Source organism: Dysidea avara, chromosome 1 (genome assembly GCF_963678975.1).
Source record: "Dysidea avara chromosome 1, odDysAvar1.4, whole genome shotgun sequence".
NCBI lineage: Eukaryota > Metazoa > Porifera > Demospongiae > Dictyoceratida > Dysideidae > Dysidea > Dysidea avara.
Genome location: NC_089272.1, coordinates 2,771,726 through 2,791,026, shown reverse-complemented (window position 1 = coordinate 2,791,026; position 19,301 = coordinate 2,771,726). Strand labels below are relative to the sequence as shown.

The 19,301-nt window shown below is 38.7% G+C and overlaps 4 protein-coding genes and 1 non-coding gene across 6 annotated transcripts in view; 3 read left to right on the top strand and 2 right to left on the bottom strand.

Moving 5' to 3' along the window:
• The window catches only part of LOC136252938 (Golgi pH regulator-like), a 25,840-nt gene extending 10,625 nt beyond the window's left edge, over positions 1-15,215 (bottom strand). Inside the window, exons 1-7 of the mRNA XM_066045520.1 lie at positions 15,124-15,215; positions 14,393-14,452; positions 13,960-14,063; positions 11,698-11,804; positions 6,695-6,793; positions 6,102-6,222; positions 485-565 (exon numbers count right to left, since the gene is read on the bottom strand). Coding sequence (XP_065901592.1) covers positions 485-565; positions 6,102-6,222; positions 6,695-6,793; positions 11,698-11,804; positions 13,960-14,063; positions 14,393-14,452; positions 15,124-15,165 — 614 coding nt within the window. The 5' untranslated portion in view covers positions 15,166-15,215. The remainder of the gene's footprint in view (positions 1-484; positions 566-6,101; positions 6,223-6,694; positions 6,794-11,697; positions 11,805-13,959; positions 14,064-14,392; positions 14,453-15,123) is intronic.
• Positions 2,906-4,848, bottom strand: LOC136252957 (THAP domain-containing protein 11-like). The gene is made up of 2 exons (XM_066045544.1): positions 4,617-4,848; positions 2,906-4,536 (listed from the first exon to the last, which is right to left on the bottom strand). The coding sequence occupies exons 1-2, from the start codon at positions 4,792-4,794 to the stop codon at positions 4,022-4,024; spliced, it is 693 nt and encodes a 230-aa protein (XP_065901616.1). The 5' UTR covers positions 4,795-4,848; the 3' UTR covers positions 2,906-4,021.
• LOC136252941 (uncharacterized) lies at positions 6,880-9,969 on the top strand. 2 transcript variants are annotated; one of them, XM_066045540.1, is made up of 2 exons: positions 6,880-7,436; positions 7,489-9,969. In XM_066045540.1, exons 1-2 carry the CDS (start codon positions 7,010-7,012, stop codon positions 8,175-8,177), a joined length of 1,116 nt encoding a protein of 371 aa, XP_065901612.1. In that variant the 5' UTR covers positions 6,880-7,009; the 3' UTR covers positions 8,178-9,969. The 2 variants fall into 2 exon arrangements, with proteins under 2 accessions (XP_065901612.1, XP_065901605.1); XM_066045533.1 differs by having other exon boundaries at positions 7,483-9,969.
• Positions 11,105-11,177, top strand: Trnak-cuu (transfer RNA lysine (anticodon CUU)). The gene has a single exon. It is a non-coding gene; the product is annotated as a tRNA-Lys (tRNA).
• LOC136252968 (DNA-directed RNA polymerases I, II, and III subunit RPABC3-like) lies at positions 15,198-19,291 on the top strand. The gene is made up of 3 exons (XM_066045555.1): positions 15,198-15,317; positions 17,972-18,215; positions 19,128-19,291. Exons 1-3 carry the CDS (start codon positions 15,245-15,247, stop codon positions 19,243-19,245), a joined length of 435 nt encoding a protein of 144 aa, XP_065901627.1. The 5' UTR covers positions 15,198-15,244; the 3' UTR covers positions 19,246-19,291.
• Positions 19,292-19,301: the final 10 nt, after the last annotated feature.

Here is a 19,301-nt window from a genome sequence, read left to right as displayed (position 1 = left end):
TTAGAAATGACAACCAAGTACCACACCACTCAAGCACAAAGTTTAAATCCTGTTGCAACAGATCAGTATCAACAGGTGAGGTGATAGGACGATATAATTGTCCAATTTGGTTTCAAATTCCAAGATGCTGATTTATTTCATAGTATGTAACTGGTTGTCAATACCTAGTATTGTATGCCTAAGCCCTGAGTTGTACAAGATGTTGCATCATACTTACCAAGGTGACAGCAACTATAACACATTGTGCTTGATACAGTATATCTCGATATCATTTTTGCATATTGATATCAGTATTGTTGAAATATTGCCCACCCCTATATTAGCGTACACACATTTAGACTCTATCTAGCATTACATAAAACAGGTTATAATATTGGTACATTATAATACTGATCCCGACATGGAGGTACGGTGCTCTTTAATTTGAAGAAAAGCTCTTCAGTGTATAGTGCAGCCAAAGGCATTATAATGAACAAGTATTCACCTTTTCTTCTTTGATATGATCATGTCCATGGTTTGCATCAGGCGTCTCTCTAGTGTCTGTATGTCCGTATCCTTGACGTTTCTATAGCAATACAATGTAAGCTATGTACACCATTGTACATGCACGCAGACTTTATGTACATGATATAATGCATGGCACATGGGTAGGTAGATGTATATGTTAAACATGTATATTATGCTATAAACGGGTTTAACGAGAAGGCGTGGCAGAAATTACGCAATCTAAAAATCACGTGAATTACCGTTCCGCCATTTTTGTAGGGCAAAAGGATTGTCTGTGCTGTGAACTTTGATGGACTTAAATGAGTTTTCGTCGTACTTTGCATCGAGCACTTATATTACTCAGAAGCGATACATGGAAAAATTGAAGCGATTTCACTTAGAGGATCCCTTTGCCATTGCTGATGAACGATGGTCTGAAGACTTGTCGAAGTGGCCTGATGTAGAGTTTGGCAATGTATATACCTATCTAATTGATACGAAGGAAGTGTATACCGAGGAGAGTTTAGCAGCGTACAAATCTTTAGAGGCGTATAACTATTATGAGAACGGACATGTTCGTACAGTGTACCATCTTTCAACTAGTAATCACTACAACGTTCTCAAAGCCAAAGTAAATCCAAGCCAGAACTCACCTGACAGTCATCATGAAGCTTGGGTAGTCTGTGAAGACAATGGAACTGTTAAAACTGGTCACTGCACTTGCATGGCTGGGTATGTAAATTTTTTGTTGTGTGCTGCTACTGCAGCAAATGTGACATTAACTTTTATCTTACAGATTAGGTGAAGTATGCAGTCATGTTGCAGCACTGCTGTTCAAGATTGATGCTGCAAATAGGCTAGGTTTCACAAGACCATCAAGAACTTCATTGCCATGTCAGTGGAACCGCAATTTCAAAACAGCTGTAAGTAACTTGTTTGCTAATAGATGTAAACATCCATTGTCTTAACAGATTACACCAAAGGAGATACAAAACATAAAGTTTGTGAAACCAAAGTACAAGAGGTCAAGAGAAGAGGATAGTGAAAGCAATGGTCAAAATGATGATGATGAAATCCAGCCTCTCACAAGAATCAGGGTTGAAAGTAGCCCTCAGGATCTCCCAAAACTTTCAAGGAAGAAATTATATGGATCCATGCACAAGCTTGTGCTGAATGCATGTCTATTTACAATTGTTGAACCACCCACTACAGACGATCTACCTGTTCCCGTTACTAGTGGCTGTGATACAAGTGTTGAGCAGCTGGTTCAACAAAATGATGTATCACCAGGCGTGAGTAATATTGCAGTTGGACTGCCAGACACTTCACACAATTGCGACATGATTAGTGAACAACCAAGTGGAGTTGATGCACCCCAAATATCAGAGGAGATTGGACAACCAGAGTTTTCCAGTGCATTTCTGGGTGTCGGTGTAGCTATAGAACAGCCAAGTGGACCAACTGATGTGCCTCCAGTAGCAAGGCAACTAGAATCATTCGATGTGCTAGCTGAGAGTGAGACAAATGAGGAGTCACCAACTAATGAAGCCTCAGCTGATACGGACTTGCCATCTCCTGTAACTGACTACTTCAGAAGTATGTGCATTGATATTAGTGGAGATGATGTAACAAATACAGCAAAGCAACTGTTTTATTTGCTAAACTATAGTACGGATGAATGTCAAAAAATTGAAGAGGCAACACGTATGCAAAGAGACTGCACTGAGTGGCTTCGACAGCGAGAAGGACAACTGACCGCGTCATCATTTCATGCTATCTTAAACATGAGGAAGCAGACAGACCCTACAGCTGTAGCCGGACGATTACTCAACAAGCAAGATATTAGTCACATTCCTGCAATCCGTTGGGGCATTTCCAATGAGGAGAGAGCTAGACAGGAGTATGTTAGTGCAATGTCATCGCACACAGATTTTGAATGCACCCCAGTTGGGCTAGTTGTCAATCCTCTTTTTCCACATCTTGGTGCTAGCTCTGATGGCTTGATTATATGTAAATGTTGCCATGGGAGTGGGCTAATTGAAGTAAAATGCCCTTACTCTGTCAGGAATGCCCACCCAAATACCTTGAGGGGAAAGCCCCAGTCATGTTTAGGTGAAGTGGGTATGTCAACAACACATTCCTATTACACTCAAGTACAAGGTCAACTTCTAGTAACAGGAAAAGAGTATTGTGATTTTGTGGTGTGGACACCTAAAGGAATTGTTATAGATAGTATATACCAAGACTTTAATTTCACAGAGAAGCTTTTGTGAAAGTTGACTTCATTTTACGTTGACTTTATGATTCCTGCAATAATAGGACTTACACTGGAACAGCAAACAGAAGATGAAAATTATGTAGCAGATGACCGACCCGAGTTGTACTGCTTTTGCCAACAACCAGAGTATGGTAAAATGATCATGTGCGAGAATTCAGCTTGTCAGTATGTGTGGTTCCATTATGACTGTGTAGGCATTAAACGAGCCTGCAGAGGGTTATGGTATTGCAGTGATTGTAAACTAAAATAAGTGGGTTATTAATAATGCATGTTTAATTTACAAATTTCTGTACACAATGACAATTGTATGATGATTTTCAGTTATATTTACAATTAAGGTTGTTGTGCTAATGGCGGCTGTAAATTACATAATGCTGCACAGACTACTAGTATCTTATCAATAGTGGCATATTCTCTTTCTTGAGATGTTTTCAGCAATGAAATTTCAAATACATTCTGTAAAATTTTGAAGCGCTTCATCCGTCCAATAGCCCTCTCCACATGAATTCTAACATTCGAAAGCTTCCGTGATGTCTCTACTTCTCTTTGAGAAAGCTGTGACTTTCCTTTTGTGAAGGTAGGAATGGCTAGCGTAGCTCCCTGAAGTCCTAGTTCTTCAGTGATGTTAAAACCTCGGTCAGCTAGTACAACATCTCCATGTGTAAGGTTATCAAGGAAACCACTCTTGGTAGTGATCAGTTTGTCAGATGCTCATCCCCCCCAGCATTTGGAAACAATTATCACTGCACCTGTTGGACTTATTGCAACAAGAAATTTTGCAGTATTGTGGCTTTTATAGTTGGAAAATGTTTCACCTCGGGCAGATAGGGATGTTGCTCTCTGGATATCACCTCTGAGCAGTCAATTATGCAAGTAGCCCTAGCATATGCTGGCTTGAAACATTGTGGTAATGTTTTCCTTAACATTTCCCGATCAGGCCATACAATTAACTGTTTCAGTTCACGTGACAGGATGTCTATCCACTCATGAAATAGCTGAGAAACCCTTCCAGGTGAAATACCAAACCTGTATGCCAAATCTTTGTTTGAAGCTCCAGTCCTTAGCTTCATCAAGACCAACAAAAGCTGATCTTTAATACTCAGTTTTCCTTTACTGGTATTAGGGTTCCGTGATAACACATGACCCAATATTTCGGAAAGATTATTAAACACAGCATATGAGATGAGCCCTGTGTAATAATGAGTCTGTTGATCATCTTTTTCCAGCCTTTGCGAATGAGAAAGTGCTTCTTTTAATTCAGCAGACAACATGGTAATTATTTCTTGTTGAAATTTGATAGTCTCTTGCATAGTACACCATGATTCCCAGTTGAAATCTTGTGTTGATGCCTATATCTGATTTTGTACTAGTACAGGTGTGTCCAGTATCTGCTATGTCAACTTGTTGGTCATCACAATCAAGTGTAGAACTGTTATCATCACATAACTCAGCAGATGCTTCATTGTCTTGCCCTTGGTGATTCTCTTGTAAAACATCACTATCACCATCCTGCCATACAGCTACTTCATCTGTGTTCACCTCCATAGTAGCTTGATCTTCCTGGCTGTGCTTTGACTGGTTCCGGCTATGAAAATCATTTTTGCTCTTTGAAGATTTACGTGTTCTTTGTTTACGCAAATGATACTGACGCTCACGTCGTTGTAATAAACGGTTCCATCGTGATGCCTTTTTCTCATAGCCAGTTGATGCAGAACAAAATTTGAAAATTGATGGCACATAGTCTGGATCATTTTTGATTTTACAAGGCTTTCCTGTGTAAAAAATAATACATGGTTGTAACTAGACAATAACTGAATCAGTGTAGCAAGGTATGTGTTTAACATCAATATACCTGATGCAAAGTGAGCATTGCAGACTCTTGAAGATTCATTGGGCTGCCAACGTTTTCGCTTTAGTGCTCGAATCCAAAGATGCCTTCTTTGGGGGTCTGCAGGAAACCTGTACATCTTAATTCCCTTTTCTTTACTACAACGCCGAGTACAACCGATAGCACTGCAACTAGAAGGCATAATTCACTACTCTTCTTCATGCGTTTTTGCCCAACAAAAATGGCGGAACGATAATTCACGTGATTTTTAGATTGCATAATTTTTGCCACGCCTTCTCATTAAACCCGTCTATATATATATATACATGCTACAGTACTATAATATATAACACAAGAAGAGAGATGGATCATTACTGCTTATGTGGATGAGCGCATGTACATACAAACATACGTCCTGTACTATACACACAGACGTACATAAAACATACAGTATATGTATACAGACTACAGAGGCACAGTATGTATAGGTTGTATGGAAAGTTAAGAATTTTAATACTAAATATCTTCTAGTATATCTTCTGGTGTATAGGTGACCTGGCTATGATAACTTAAACAATTCCTTGTACGTGATTGTCTACTTTTTCATACCACATAAAAAAGGTGTTATCTGAATGCACGTCCAAATACCAACTACCGAAAAGTTAAGTGGCCATTACGCATCATGTTCAGCCTGATACACAGCATTACAAATAAAGAACATTACAAGAAGTCAATCCAGTTACTACAGAAAATACGGACAATTTTAGTTGCAACTTGCAAACGTAATCAGTAGCCTAATGGCTAACTTAGCGACAAAAATGGGAAGTGCTTGATGTATGCATTGTGTGTACTGTTGTATGCATTGTGTGTACTGTTGTATGCATTGTGTGTACTGTTGTATGCATTGTGTGTACTGTTGTATGCATTGTGTGTACTGTTGTATGCCAAAAGGCACCTGTTGGGCGGGTGGAAGCAATGTTGAATAGTGGAAAAATCAAGCCTGTTGCTCCAGCCAATGTTGAGTTAGTGTTGGTGTACACTTGTCGGCAGGCAACAGTTAGTAAGTCAGACATGTTGATCAGTCAGGCAGTAGAAAATTCTTTTAAATAAATTAAAAAAGAAAAAAAATTCGTAGCAACCTATCCTGTATTTGAAGCATTTTGGGCCACACTGAAGGGATGTTTGGGCTTACCAATACTCCCGTTAGCCCGGATTATTTGTGAGGAAGTGCAAACTTAAATGATCACTTACTACCTACTGTATGATCCATACTGTATGATAACAGACAGACAGACAGATGTACTACTGTATCATGGGTGCAGAAAAACATCTCATAAAAATGTGACCGGCTCTGCTTTACAGCCTTTTAAAGTTGATTGGTAATTTCAGTATGAAGTTATGCATCATTAAAGTCATGATGTCAGAAGGGCACCCAGTTTTGGCTGAGCCAGTCACAAATAGACATACACACAGACAGACTGACACATAAGACATACACACAGGACACACCTCATAAAATAAGCCATGTAAGTGTAAGGAGCATTCACAGCACCAAATCCTGACAGTACAGCCATCACCGTGACACCAACCACACCCACCCTACTGATAGCCTGCTCTATGGAGAATATCCCTACAGGAAGTGACATCATTATTTAAATTGTAACAATTAGAGATTGCCCCTGAGGACTACATGATGGCTGTGACTTATCAATTAAGTAAGAAGAGAGAGAGCAATGACTGGAAGCCCTCAAGCAATTGTATTGTGTAGTGACTGTTCTATTAGAGTGTTTTGCCAATACTTGAATCAATTGAAAGGATGGAGCCAAGTATGGCCTTCATTAAATCAAACAATTTCAACACTTTCATAGGTTTGGATAATGGAGGTACAGTGTAGTTCCAGTATAATGGTCTAACTGCTTGATAGTAACAGGACTAAGCAAATAACCATAGCAACAGTAACCAATCACTGTAACTACTATACTGAAAAGCAATCTGAAAAGTACCAAATACGGTAAAACCTAGTAGTAAAAAAAAAAAAGATTAAAAATACTACAGCAAAATGGGCCGTGTCCATTACAACATTTATGATGCCATCCACTCACCATGCCTGGGGCTCAACATTGGGAAGGGATCTCCCAGTCTCCAGAAGAAGTACATGAACAACAACCAGATAGCCAATGAGAGCCATCGACGCTTGTGAACTATTGAACAACACGAAAAAAACTAATAAACACACACAATGCATAATGAATGCTCAGTTATTCACACATCATGCAAAAATGATTACCGTATACGTACAAATTTTCGAGGGACGTAATTTTCGCGGTTTTCGCGGACGACCTGCTATCCGCGAAAATTTCATCCTCGAATTTTATTGACTGACCGCATACTAACGTCGCGACTAAACACGTGCAGATATGGCAGCCCACATGGCAGTGAGTGAAACGCTCTCGACTTTTGATGCGACTAGTGCTATTCATGGATATCACTATTATAAAGATGTGTGGACTGCTGTCATTGGTGAACAGCGCAATTGTGAACGCGAGTTTGGCAACCATCATGATTCATTTGCAGTTGCTATAATGAAGGACGGCCAGGTCGTTGGACATGTCCCGCGCACGATTTCGTGCATGTGTACACTTTTTATTAGACATGGTGGTAGTATTTTAGCTACCGTAATTGGGGCACGAAGGCGTTGCACGTGTCGAGGTGTGGATAACGGTGGAGTCGAGTTGCCATGTGTCTACAGATTTGCTGGACCAAGCAGCTTTACAAGAAAGACACAGAGAGCTTTAGCGGATGAAGATGACATTTCGCACATAAGTGATGTCACTGAAATGCAAGGTAAGCTTTTAGCAGCGTCATGGGCATGTATTATTACTAGCTGTAGCTACAGAAAGTTGTGATGAAAGCAGAGATATTGATGCTCCCAGTTCTTCAATGATGGCAAGAAATGATGTGCCAGTGGTCAAAGTGGAACCTACCATTGATAGCGATGGAGAAAGTGGTAAACATGATAGTGGTGGTGCTTGTCGCTCAGATATATGGGTTAAAGTTCATGATATTTCATTAACATTTGAGGATAAACACATTTTGGAGCAAGGAGAAAAACTTACCGATAAGCATATTAATTGTGCTCAGCGAATTCTGAAATTGAAATTTCCCAGTATTAATGGCCTTCGATTAACACTGCTTCAAGGCCAAGCCCATAAGCAGAGCACAACCAATGCAGTTCAAATATTTCATGTAAATGATGATCATTGGGTGTGTGGCACTACAGTTGGCACTACACGTAAAGAGGTACTGATATATGACTCATGGTACACAAAGTGGGATCAAGCTACTCTGGGAATCATTAGAAAGCAGTTTCGATGTAATACTCAAAGTATCAAAGTGGTTAAAAAGATACAGAAGCAAGAAACTGGTGTAGAGTGTGGGCTATTTGCGGTTGCTAATGCTACCACTATTGCATTTGGCAAGGATCCTACAAAGTTCATTTACGATGAAAAACGTATGCGTGAACATTTGGTATACTGCTTTCCCCAAAAAGACCTTGAGCTATTTCCACTTATCCATGAAATGTAATGGTGACTTACAAGTGTATTATTAATGATTGATTTTAATAATTCTAGTATCATTGTATTATTTAATAATTCAGCATTGATTATACACCTATATTATAACAAATCTTAAATCAATGATAACTGTTTAAATGTCTTATCAAGTTACGATTGAGTGTTAGTAGCTGAACTGAGGGCATCGACAACTTCAGTTATGCCAGCTTCAGCAAAACCATTACGAATGAAATCATTTCTTTCAACATAATGGCACGCTTCTTCCAGCCACTTTAAACCAAGAGGTTTCAGTATACTTAATTTGAGATCAATGACCTTGGCTGCAGTAGAGTTGCCCTTGAGCTGTTTTTTGACTTCTTCAGCATACCAAAGCTGAAACAAGCGTTTCATGTAGCTCTTGATCGGTTTATTCACACTTAAATCTAGTGGCTGCAAGCGATCTGTACAGTTTGCAGGCACTTCAGCAACTAAAATGTTGTTGTCTTCCAAAGCCTTTAGACACCGTTGAGTCGTCTGAGCTTTAAACTGGTCAAATATTACTAGACAAGGATGTGTGCTTGGCAAGTTTAGATCTCGACGAGTTGAAACTACATATGGCAACAAGATTTTACTCAAATAAGCCATCATCGTCTCCTCATTTGACCAATGATTTTCTGTGTAACACAAGTACCATCCATCTGGACTGGCTCTCTTTGGCAAGCATGCAGGTGTCTTTCCTCCATAAATTACTTGAGTTGGCAGTAATTTTCCAGTCAACGTACAAGATAGCAATACAGTGATCTGCCTTTTATCATCAAGACCAACAATCTCCACTCTTTTGGCACCTTTCTGTTCAAATGTCCAATCAGGAACAGGCACGTACTTTAATCCAGCTTGATCCCAATTGATTATAAGCTCGCCAGGAATGTCCTCCATCATAACCATTGTTCGGATATCAGACAAAAACTGCACTTTCAATTGTTCAAAATCAGAAGGCATCACCTTTGCTTTCGTTGTCCCTTGCCGTTTTACCATGTTCATCCGATGGAGTATTCGTTTAGCCCAGTCCTTTGTTATGTCAATATGGCCACCATTTTCAGCAAGTAAATTAGCGTCATGGCTAATCACAACTCCTCTTGCAGTGCCCATAACAACTTCTGTACTTACAGCAGTACCCAATTCCCTGCTGGCTTTAATAAAGCACTTCACTTCTCTTTCCATTTCTTCACCAAGTAGGAGTGGTCTTCCACGGCGCTTTTCTGGCAGTTCCTCTACTTTAACTGGGCTCCCCGGTCGCTTTCTAGATTCTTCTTTCAGGTCTTTGTAAGTTTTAATATAGGCATCTCGCCAGCCTCGAACAGTGGATTCTTTGAGTTTCGTGAATTCGCCAGTCTCCTTGAAATGTCGCATTGCGGCAGCGACCCCATGATTATAGGCGTACTCTCCAACGATTGCCTTTTCTTTTCCTGAGATCTTAATGTAGAAACCTCTTTTGCTACCGTTTGAAGCTTCGCCATCCTCGCTGCCATCACCTCGAGGGTTTACGATTTCATTTACTTCCTTTCGAACGGCCTTGATGGTAGCTTGTGATATACTAGGCGGTAATTTTGACAAATCGAAATCGCATTTTGACTGACGTTTAAAGTAATACGTAATATCCTTTGCCATGCTGCCAACTCAGGCGCCAACGTCACGAGAGACGATCCTCGAAAATAAAACCGCGAATATTTCTGAGGGTTAAACAATCATCGAAAATAAAATCGCGAAAATCCTGAAATTTGCTGGACCGCGAAAATTACGTCCCTCGAAAATTTGTACGTATACGGTAGTATTTGTTACTGGTGTGTGTTCTATTAGAGTAATTAAATACTTGGTAATGGGCTTCAGTTATTTGACACAAAATTAATAAATTAATGTTATTTACTTATCTCAACATTTCTGTCTAACTCTAGACACAATAGTATTAGAGGATCCACTGTATGCAGATAATACGAACTCTTTGTATATAACTACACAATACAGGAACTACGCACCAGCAAGAGTTTATAATAGTAGTACTACATGAATAAAATTGGAAATTTTAAAAGAGGAAAAAGGATCTCAAAAAAAGCCACAAAACAAGAAGGGATCGCTGGTGTAATATTCACACAGTCTGTCTTATGATATGCAGAACAAATTCGAATATAAAAAATTGTGGTGTGTCCTTAGCAACAGTTGTTCAAGTGTTGTGTCATACATACGTGTTATACATACGTGTAATGACACAACACTTGAAGGGATTGCTGGTGTGGTACAGTGTAAACCACAAATCCCTATTTGCTTCTTTATGAAGAAGAACACAACAGTGAAGAGGCAGAAATTTGTTGTAGCAAGAAACCAGACACTACCAAAAAAGATTGGAGAACAATGAGGGCTGTTCGTCACAAGAAGCTTAACCTATCGACAAACATTACTAGCTGATACTACCCAGAACACAGCAATGATATGGAACAGCCACTCAGATGTGGCAGGAAGGTTTGCTGCAATACAATGTGAACTCAATACCAGGGACAGATCGAGATTCAAAGGGATGATCGTTTAACAACGGCAACAATCAAAGACCTTATAAGATAAAGATCACCCTCTGGATGTAACCTCCACTGACTTCAAGCCGCTATTTTGAATGCAGTAGCTCAATGCCTGTGGTCTACATAAACAAGTGCAGTGGTTGATACCAAACACTAGATGTGGTTGCAGGTCTTCCCTTTGATAAATCAAATGAGCTTTTTGTGGCAAAGTCTTGCGCTGAAGTTTACTAAAATATTCAGATATAGTGTGCTTTGAAAGGACAACACAGGTGTTGGATACTTTCCCTAAATCCGTATACTGTGAACTTTTGGTTTTTATCCACAAGCATGTACTGTGTATGTAGATTGACAAACTACAACTATGCCAACAGACTACACATCATCAACAGTTGCCCGGCTAGCTCAGTCGGTAGAGCATGAGACTCTTAATCTCAGGGTCGTGGGTTCGAGCCCCACGTTGGGCGACTGCTTTTTAAATACTTTTTTTGTACATGTTTTGTGAATATGCTAAACCTGTATTCTGCTGATACAATCACCTACTGCTTTACATGCATATGGGTGGAACAAACTTAAATGCACATTACTATAGTAACAGTCATACATCATCAATTACAGGTGCCCGGCTAGCACAGTTGGTAGAGCACGATTAATCTCAGGGTTGTTGGCTTGAGCCCAACACTGGGTGATGTTTTTCATTTTCACTGAGAGTCAACAATATCACAGTTTTGTAACAGTTTTAAAGTATACAGTAAAAATGAGCCTGAAATTATGGCCAGACATCTGCCATTTTCCAACTAATGTGTTCATATTTAGAAAGTTTTTGTACATTACTATTGAGCATATAACATGTTTTGTCAGATCATTTCCAAAACATAAATTTCCAGCCCTGTAACTACAACATCTGGATGACTTAACAGACAATAGAACAAGCATACAGATGATACAGACAATGGATGGGATAAACACACAGACAGAAGTACTCACACAATCTAATTGTCATGACGAGCTGATGGGAGGTGTAGAGCGGTACGAAGAATATTAACAGCACCAGAATCATGTAGAGGTTGAGCTGCCAGTGGAAGTACCTAAGACTGAGCAATACAAGTGGACGCATGATGACATTAATATACAATAGCTGGTTGTACACAATTGATGTCAGGACTCCAGCTATGTGATCTCTAGCAGTCACTGTACTATTGCAGGGATTTTTCTAGGGGGGTGGGGGGCAAAGGGGGCATCTTGCCCCTCCTGAAAATGATCCTGCCCCCCTGAACTCTGCCTCAACCAGCCTGAGTAAAAAGGTGATTTAGTCTAATTTAAGTCCTGCCCCCCCCCCCTCAATTTCTGAAAAACTCAGATTGCCCCCCCCCTCAATTTATTTTCTAGAAAAATCCCTGCTATTGTAATTATTTAATCCTGCACAAGAGCCTTAGAGCATTTTTTGAGCAATCCTTGAGATATTGGTACATGTTGTGTGCTGACAAAAACAAAGATCAGACAAACTTACTCCTCATTTAGTAGTGTGTAAATGACTGTTCAATTAGAGTATTTCAAAGGTATGAGGTCAAACAGAGTAGTTGAGCTGAGGTTTGTAACAGGATTCATTTCAATGCCATCCATTGTTTGAGACCATCGGGATTGAGATAACCACAGGAAAAATTTCATGAATCCCATTACTGGAATAATGTTATTCCCACTATTGATTGTATAAAAGTGAAACAAATTCCATTATACGGAAATCACGGATTCCCATCGCATGGATGTGAGATTCCCATCATTGTATTTTCTTAATATTTATTTTTTCTACAAAAATATTTCCACTATGGGTATCTGTGATTCCCTTGATGGGATTTCATAACAATTCATGCCTGTAGAAGGTAAATACAGGCCCAAAAGCTGGCTTTTATGAAAATCCCATCATCGAAATTGCAAATACACAAGATGGGAATTCATGCTATCCCCACAATAGAATTTGTTTCACATTTCCACAGTCAATAGTAGGAATGACAATTTTCCCGGCAATGGAAACCATAATTTTTTTCCTGTGAACCAAGGGCTACTATCAAGCAACTACTGTAGCAAGCACAGGGAGAAAGTGCCTGAGTGAGTTTATAACAGTAAAGTTGAGTGGAGTCCTAGACACCATAAATACAAGGGATAAATTTGGTTTTCTAATATTTAAAGTTACAGTGGAACTTCTCTTAACAAACTCCCAGAATTAAGGACACAGTAGAAAAACAAGTTGATGTTGTGCTACTTCTAAAAACCAGGCGCCATGCAGCTAGCTAACTCATCTGGAATAACTATAGACAGTATATACTACTATGAATTAACCAACTATGTATTACTACTTTACAATAGGGTAGTTTGCGTTGTGCAATAATATAATTAGCTATTTCTCGTATTTTGTAATTCATGAAATATTCGTAATTCGTTCAATTACGTTGCTATGCACTGCTAAGGAAGCGTTTGTTAAATAAACCGCTTTTACCAACATATTACGCACAAAACTATCTTCTAAACTGTTTTATAGTGTGACTAACGTGTTTTTTCCCACAAATTCTCTCGACAAAGCCTCAAAGCTGCTCTTCATTTTCGTTTGCGTACGTAAGGGATACGCCCCCTTTCAACTCGAAGCGATAGGCTATTCCTGGCAGTGTACGAGGCCTGCACCGTTGTTTTTCAGTTGCTAAATGCCTGAAAACCTCAAGGGGAAGGTAGTCTGAGGAAAGTCACCACACCCGTATTTCAGTCCGCCGAAAAGAAACCACCTCAGAGCAAAGTTCACCTGTGCAGAAGTTTAATACAGACTTCATTTCACTTTTACTTCTTACGTAAAAGCTGCTTTTACCGTTATTAAACGATTTTGCTCACGTGGGTGCGTACGGACAAACATAGGTAGATAGGTAGATAGGTACACACACACACTTTTACGAAAACAATTACAGTAAACCAGGCGCACGCCCACAGCCGGCCTTCGGCCGGCTGTGGGCATGCGCCTGGTTAAAAAAACCTGGCAAAAATTTTGGTCCCAGGTCTAGTTAATACATCTTAAGAGGAAAACCCTTAAATTGTAGCAAAAAATGGCCAAAAATTCTTGGTCCTAAACTGTCTGTAATAGAGAGGTTCCACTGTATACATGATTTGCAAACATTGGTATCAGGCCTAGGTGGATATATCAATATATTACAACATCCAAATCCAAACTAAACACTATTGTATACAATACATGTAACACACACATACCTGCTGTCCATGATGCCTACAATTTCAAATATGATCAGTTCAAACAAGGTGCATGATAGTGAAAATGTGACGGAGAAGACTAACTGTACCATAACATTGCGTACCTACATATGACCAACAATAACAAGGTACATGTTTTGTTAATACAAGTACTTGGAAAAGTACACAGATTATCAAATAAGGACACCTTGATAATGCTCATTTGAATAAGTTTATGTACACATGCACATTTAAACTCCTGAAATCAGGACACCTCACTAATAATGACACTTTGACATGGTCCCAAGAATAGTTGGGGTTCCTCTGTAAACAAGCAAATAATACTACCCAACTACTGTGATGATGTTGATCATCTTTACACATAAAACATGATCTGAACTTTCTGGTTAGATAGATAAATAAATAATCACACACACACACGAGCACATTTTACCTCATAGTTTTTGAATAACTGTCTCATGAAGAACAACCAACCAAATCCAAAGAACAGTACCTATACAACACAACATGTTATTATGGAGCACAATCGCCATAATTGAGTTGGTACACAAGAAGGCAAAATCAGCTATGATTTATCTTACAAGTTACCTCTAAAGTATTTGCTACCATGAGCTTTTTTGAAACTGTTCATAAAGTATCGAGATCAAATCAGAATCACTAAAGTATACGTGGCTTATAATGCTTAAGAACAGAGGACATGTAATTGGCAGCACTGTAGAAAAACTAACTAGAAATTTATAATGATCATTTAGGCAAAAAGGTACACTCCTGTCATAATCTTGGTTCTACAAGTGTTAATTGTATACAAGACCACCTATTATTCCTGGCCACCGGCACTGGATGCCAGTGGACCTTCAGATCTTAATGACTAGAGATTATACTGTACATATTTTGTATATATGCTGTACAGAAATAATAAATGTGTAATGATTACCAACCCCAGGTGATGCAATTGTGTGATCAACCAGTACAGTACTTCACCACTAATGTTCCAATACATACAGTGTAAGAAACTCTTAACATCTCGAAAAAGCACGTGTGTGTACCTTGTTTGCGTTCAATACTACTGCTAACTTGGCTTTGTACAAATGCCAAGTTGGCGGGGCATGGTGTGGGACTGTACCGCACGTGAAAAAGCACGCACCTTCATACTGTACTACTCACCTGTGTAGCGAACATCAATAATGAGCTTATCACTACACCCATCTTAAGCTACACCACCGCATTAATAAATAAGAATACACAAGTAATTGGTGAGCGTCAATTAGAACAAAACACCCTGACGATGGCGTTGATATTGTTTGAAGACATATTTGACGTTAAGGACATTGATCCTGATGGAAAGAAGTTTGAGAGAGGTTAGCACAGTGTGAATGTAGCTGATAACTTTCCATGAGTGATGAAGCTCTCGCATGTGCTGCTGCAAGACATTAAAGCTTACTCCAACTCTGTAGTGTATTTAGTGGTGTGTTGTTAGGTTGTTAACTGCAACTACCAAGCTACTGAGTTGTGTAGGGTATGTATTATTGTGGGTATCACAATGGTGCAAATGTACATGTATCATGCAGAGCTGAAGAATGGCAAGCTGCTAGAATTAATGCTTTCTTGTTTACTATGGAGCAAGGCAGACATGGGGTCAAGTACATGAGTACTTATACTTAAGTACACTTAAGTACAGATTTGAAAGTACTTGTACTTTACTTAAATACTTCCTTAATTTCCCCAATGTACTTGTACTTATACTCAAGTACTTTGCTAAGTACTTGTATGTACTTGAGTACTTAAGTACTTGTAAGTACTGCAAACATTGTACGTAGTTTGTACACAGTGGGTACTTAGCAAAATTGCATGAAGGTGCATTGTACAATTCTTCTAGTGCCTTCACTAACCTTACTATGTATCATGTAGCCACGATTAATGATGTCATAGAATTCTGGCAAATAAAAACAATGCTGCTGCTAAAGTTAGTGCATTTAAATGTTTAAGAGAGTGAATAGTTGACAAAAACCTGAAAGTACCAACCCCACTAGGTACACTTACTTACTACAATACACTGAATAAGTGTATATTTTGCTACAGCAAAATGTACTTTTACTTTACTTGAGTACTTCCAGCATGTACTTGTACTTTACTTAAGTACTCTCTTGATTGTCGCCAGAGTACTTGTACTTGTACTTGGAAAATTCAAAAGTACTTGTACTTTACTTAAGTACTTTCAAATGTACTTGGCCCCATGTCTGGAGCAAGGATATGAGTCCTGTCCTTTATGGAGAGGTGCACGCCTGCAGCTAAGGCCACTCCATATAACTTCTCTGTTTCCCGTCCACCACCCGCATCTGGTTACTAGCTGTCAACTCTAAAATTAATATTCCATTATTTTATATTATTCCAGTTATTCTGGCATACTGACAGACTCAGTTAAAGCCATCTTGTAACATCATGAGCTCACGTGTCAGCAGTGCTATCAGTTGGCACAAATTCACGTTTGTGTTATTTTTGCAGCTTAAAAAGGAAGGCACAAGCTTAAGCATGCTTTTATGCAGCCTTTTATGGCAAATAATGGCTTGAAAAGCTGCTAATCTTATAATGGAATATTGGGAATATACTGCCCGCCCGCATGCAAATGTGCCTCAGGACCGGAAACAGAATTTATTTGGAGTAACCTAATGTGGGATTGGGTGATACAAATCCACCACATTCTTTAAATTTTGCTGTGCCATCAGTTCAATGTACTATTAGAAGATTTGATGTTCCATACACTAGTTGGTTACAGAGGAGATCTCTGGCTTGTAGGGCTCCCAGTTTCTGGATGCAACACATATGTGGGTCCAAGTACATTAAAAATACTTAAGTAAAGCACAAGTTATTTTTGAGTTATCCAAGTGCAAGTTCTCAGTTGAAGTCAGGGGATTACAGTACAAGTAAATTCTGACAGAACTTAAGTGAAATACGAATACTTTTCACTGTATAGTGTATTCTTTGTATTTAAAGCAGACAAAATTTAGTTTTACCAAAGCATTGTAGTACATAAGCATTAGCTACTTGTTCAAATCTTTCATCTTAAGTCTACAGCAGTTTTGTTTTGTTTCTGGCAGTAATGTGATCGCTTAATTGGATGATGCGGGTATCATTAATTTTGACAACTAATGTAGTCAACCAACGTCAGGCACTTATTTTCTTAAGCAAACACTCAAGATAGTATTGTCAGATTTATTCTGGCTACTTTACAGTGACTACAGTGTGATCTGATGACGTCAGAAATGAACTTTTCACAGGTGTAGTGTAGAACTTCATAAAATTCTTATCTAGTGATTTCCCAACCTTATTTCATTAATTTATTTAATGGTATACACATATAAAGTAATATCTACCCTTGTACTTACTGTGACATGCTAGTCGATACAGCTCTTGGTGCGTGCCTCAGTTTTAATTAATTCACAATATTTAGAAGTGCTTAAAATACTTGTAATTACTCAATTACAACTGTACATTAGAATAACTGAGGAAGTAGTGTGACGAGCAGTGAGATGAATGTGTAATGTATGTGAGATTTCAGTCTGTTTCCTGCTGCTGACGGGCTGTTAGTGGTCTGGTGCCTACAATTACCACCCTTGTTCTTTCATGTACCTGGACCATGTCTGGCTGGATGTTATATATTGATCTGCTGTTATGGTGATATGTGTAATAGAGTTGTAGTGATGGTGTGTTAGGATGTATCCATATAATTATTGTTTTCATAAAGCAAGCCTCTTCTTGATTCTCCAAACTAGTTACGTAAAAGAATGACTTTTCTCTGAACAGGTCTACCTTCATGTACTTTACCCAGCACTGAAAGAGGCAAAGCTAAACTATAAACTGTAAAATGTACACTCAAAATAACTGGTCTTAAAAGTTGCAGGTGTTTGCTGTAGTAATGTAAGCTTTTAACTGCACGCAAAATTTACTATATAAGTTTATACACTTGTAGACGGGATTGTTTTAGTATATTATGTTTATTTAATTATATTGGCAGTTTCACGGATATTTGCTGAAAGTGAAAGTTTCAAGATGGACCTCATATTAGATGTCAACACTCAAATGTACCCAGTGGAACTGAATGAAAAGTTTCGTCTGTTATTAACAAAGACATTAAGAGAGGATGGTCTCCCCGACGATGGAGAATATGACCAGGGGCCCAGTCTTGCTGACTCATTTGAATACGTAATGTACGGCAAAATGTACAGAGTGGAAGGAGAATCAGGACCAGGGGGAAGATTGTAAGTTTAAGTTGTTGGTTCTTAATAATAGCCAGGGTGCTTAATATGCATCTCCATGGTTGGAATTTTCTGGATGGCTATAAACTTTTGGCAGACTAATATTTATGGTTTATACATTGAGTGCATATAATTATCATCAGATAGAATTTGACTATAAAAATTGCAGTGTCATTTAAAACACTTGACTTTACAAATCACACTCATCAACATGCACAGAATGCTCCTGTCAGGAATGTGTGGGGCATGCCCCTCCTCCTTCCTCCTCCACACACACACACACACATTTTTTTCAATAACAACTATCATGGGATTGGATCTTTTGTAGTTATCACTGATGTATGTATTTTGGAGTGTAATAAAGCATATCACTAGATTAATAAGAATTTTAGCCAAATAAGTGGAACAATTTTTGATTAATGCGTTTAGCTATCATGGGCTTGGTACTTGTTTTCAAATGGTTGCCTGTAAAATGAGTAGGACACAAGATTGTGTATTCTTGTATTTAACGAAATTAATGACACAATGAAATAATGTTGTGTGGGTCACATGATTGAGACCACCCAAGCCAGTATGATCTCATTGTACACTGTTCATCCTGTGTGGTTATTTGTATTCATTGTTGTTGTTATTCAGCCAGATCTTGGCAAAATAAATGGGACCTAATGGTTGGCCTATCTGTGTACGTGTATTCACTATAATGTAACAACATGGTTGTGGTCACTAGGTAAGGTTTCAGATCTCATGGTGTCATTGTTGTAGGAGACGTCTTGGGTAGGTTGTCAGTGAAAGTCTCTGTTGAGCTACAATGACGTTGATGCATGTGCAATTGAGAATCTACTTTTTGTAGTTAGTGTAATATGTACAATGCAGACATATACATGTCATTGTCAATTTGTTACTGTGTTCTTGCAGGGCTGTGTATGTCTCTTATGGAGGATTACTGATGAAGCTACAAGGAGATGCTAACAACTTTCAAGGATTTGAAGTAGACATGAACTTGTATTTACTAATGAAGAAACTAGCATTTTAGCATATTTTACAATGTACATGAAATCCAACACTTCGTTCTCGCGAAATTTTAAAATT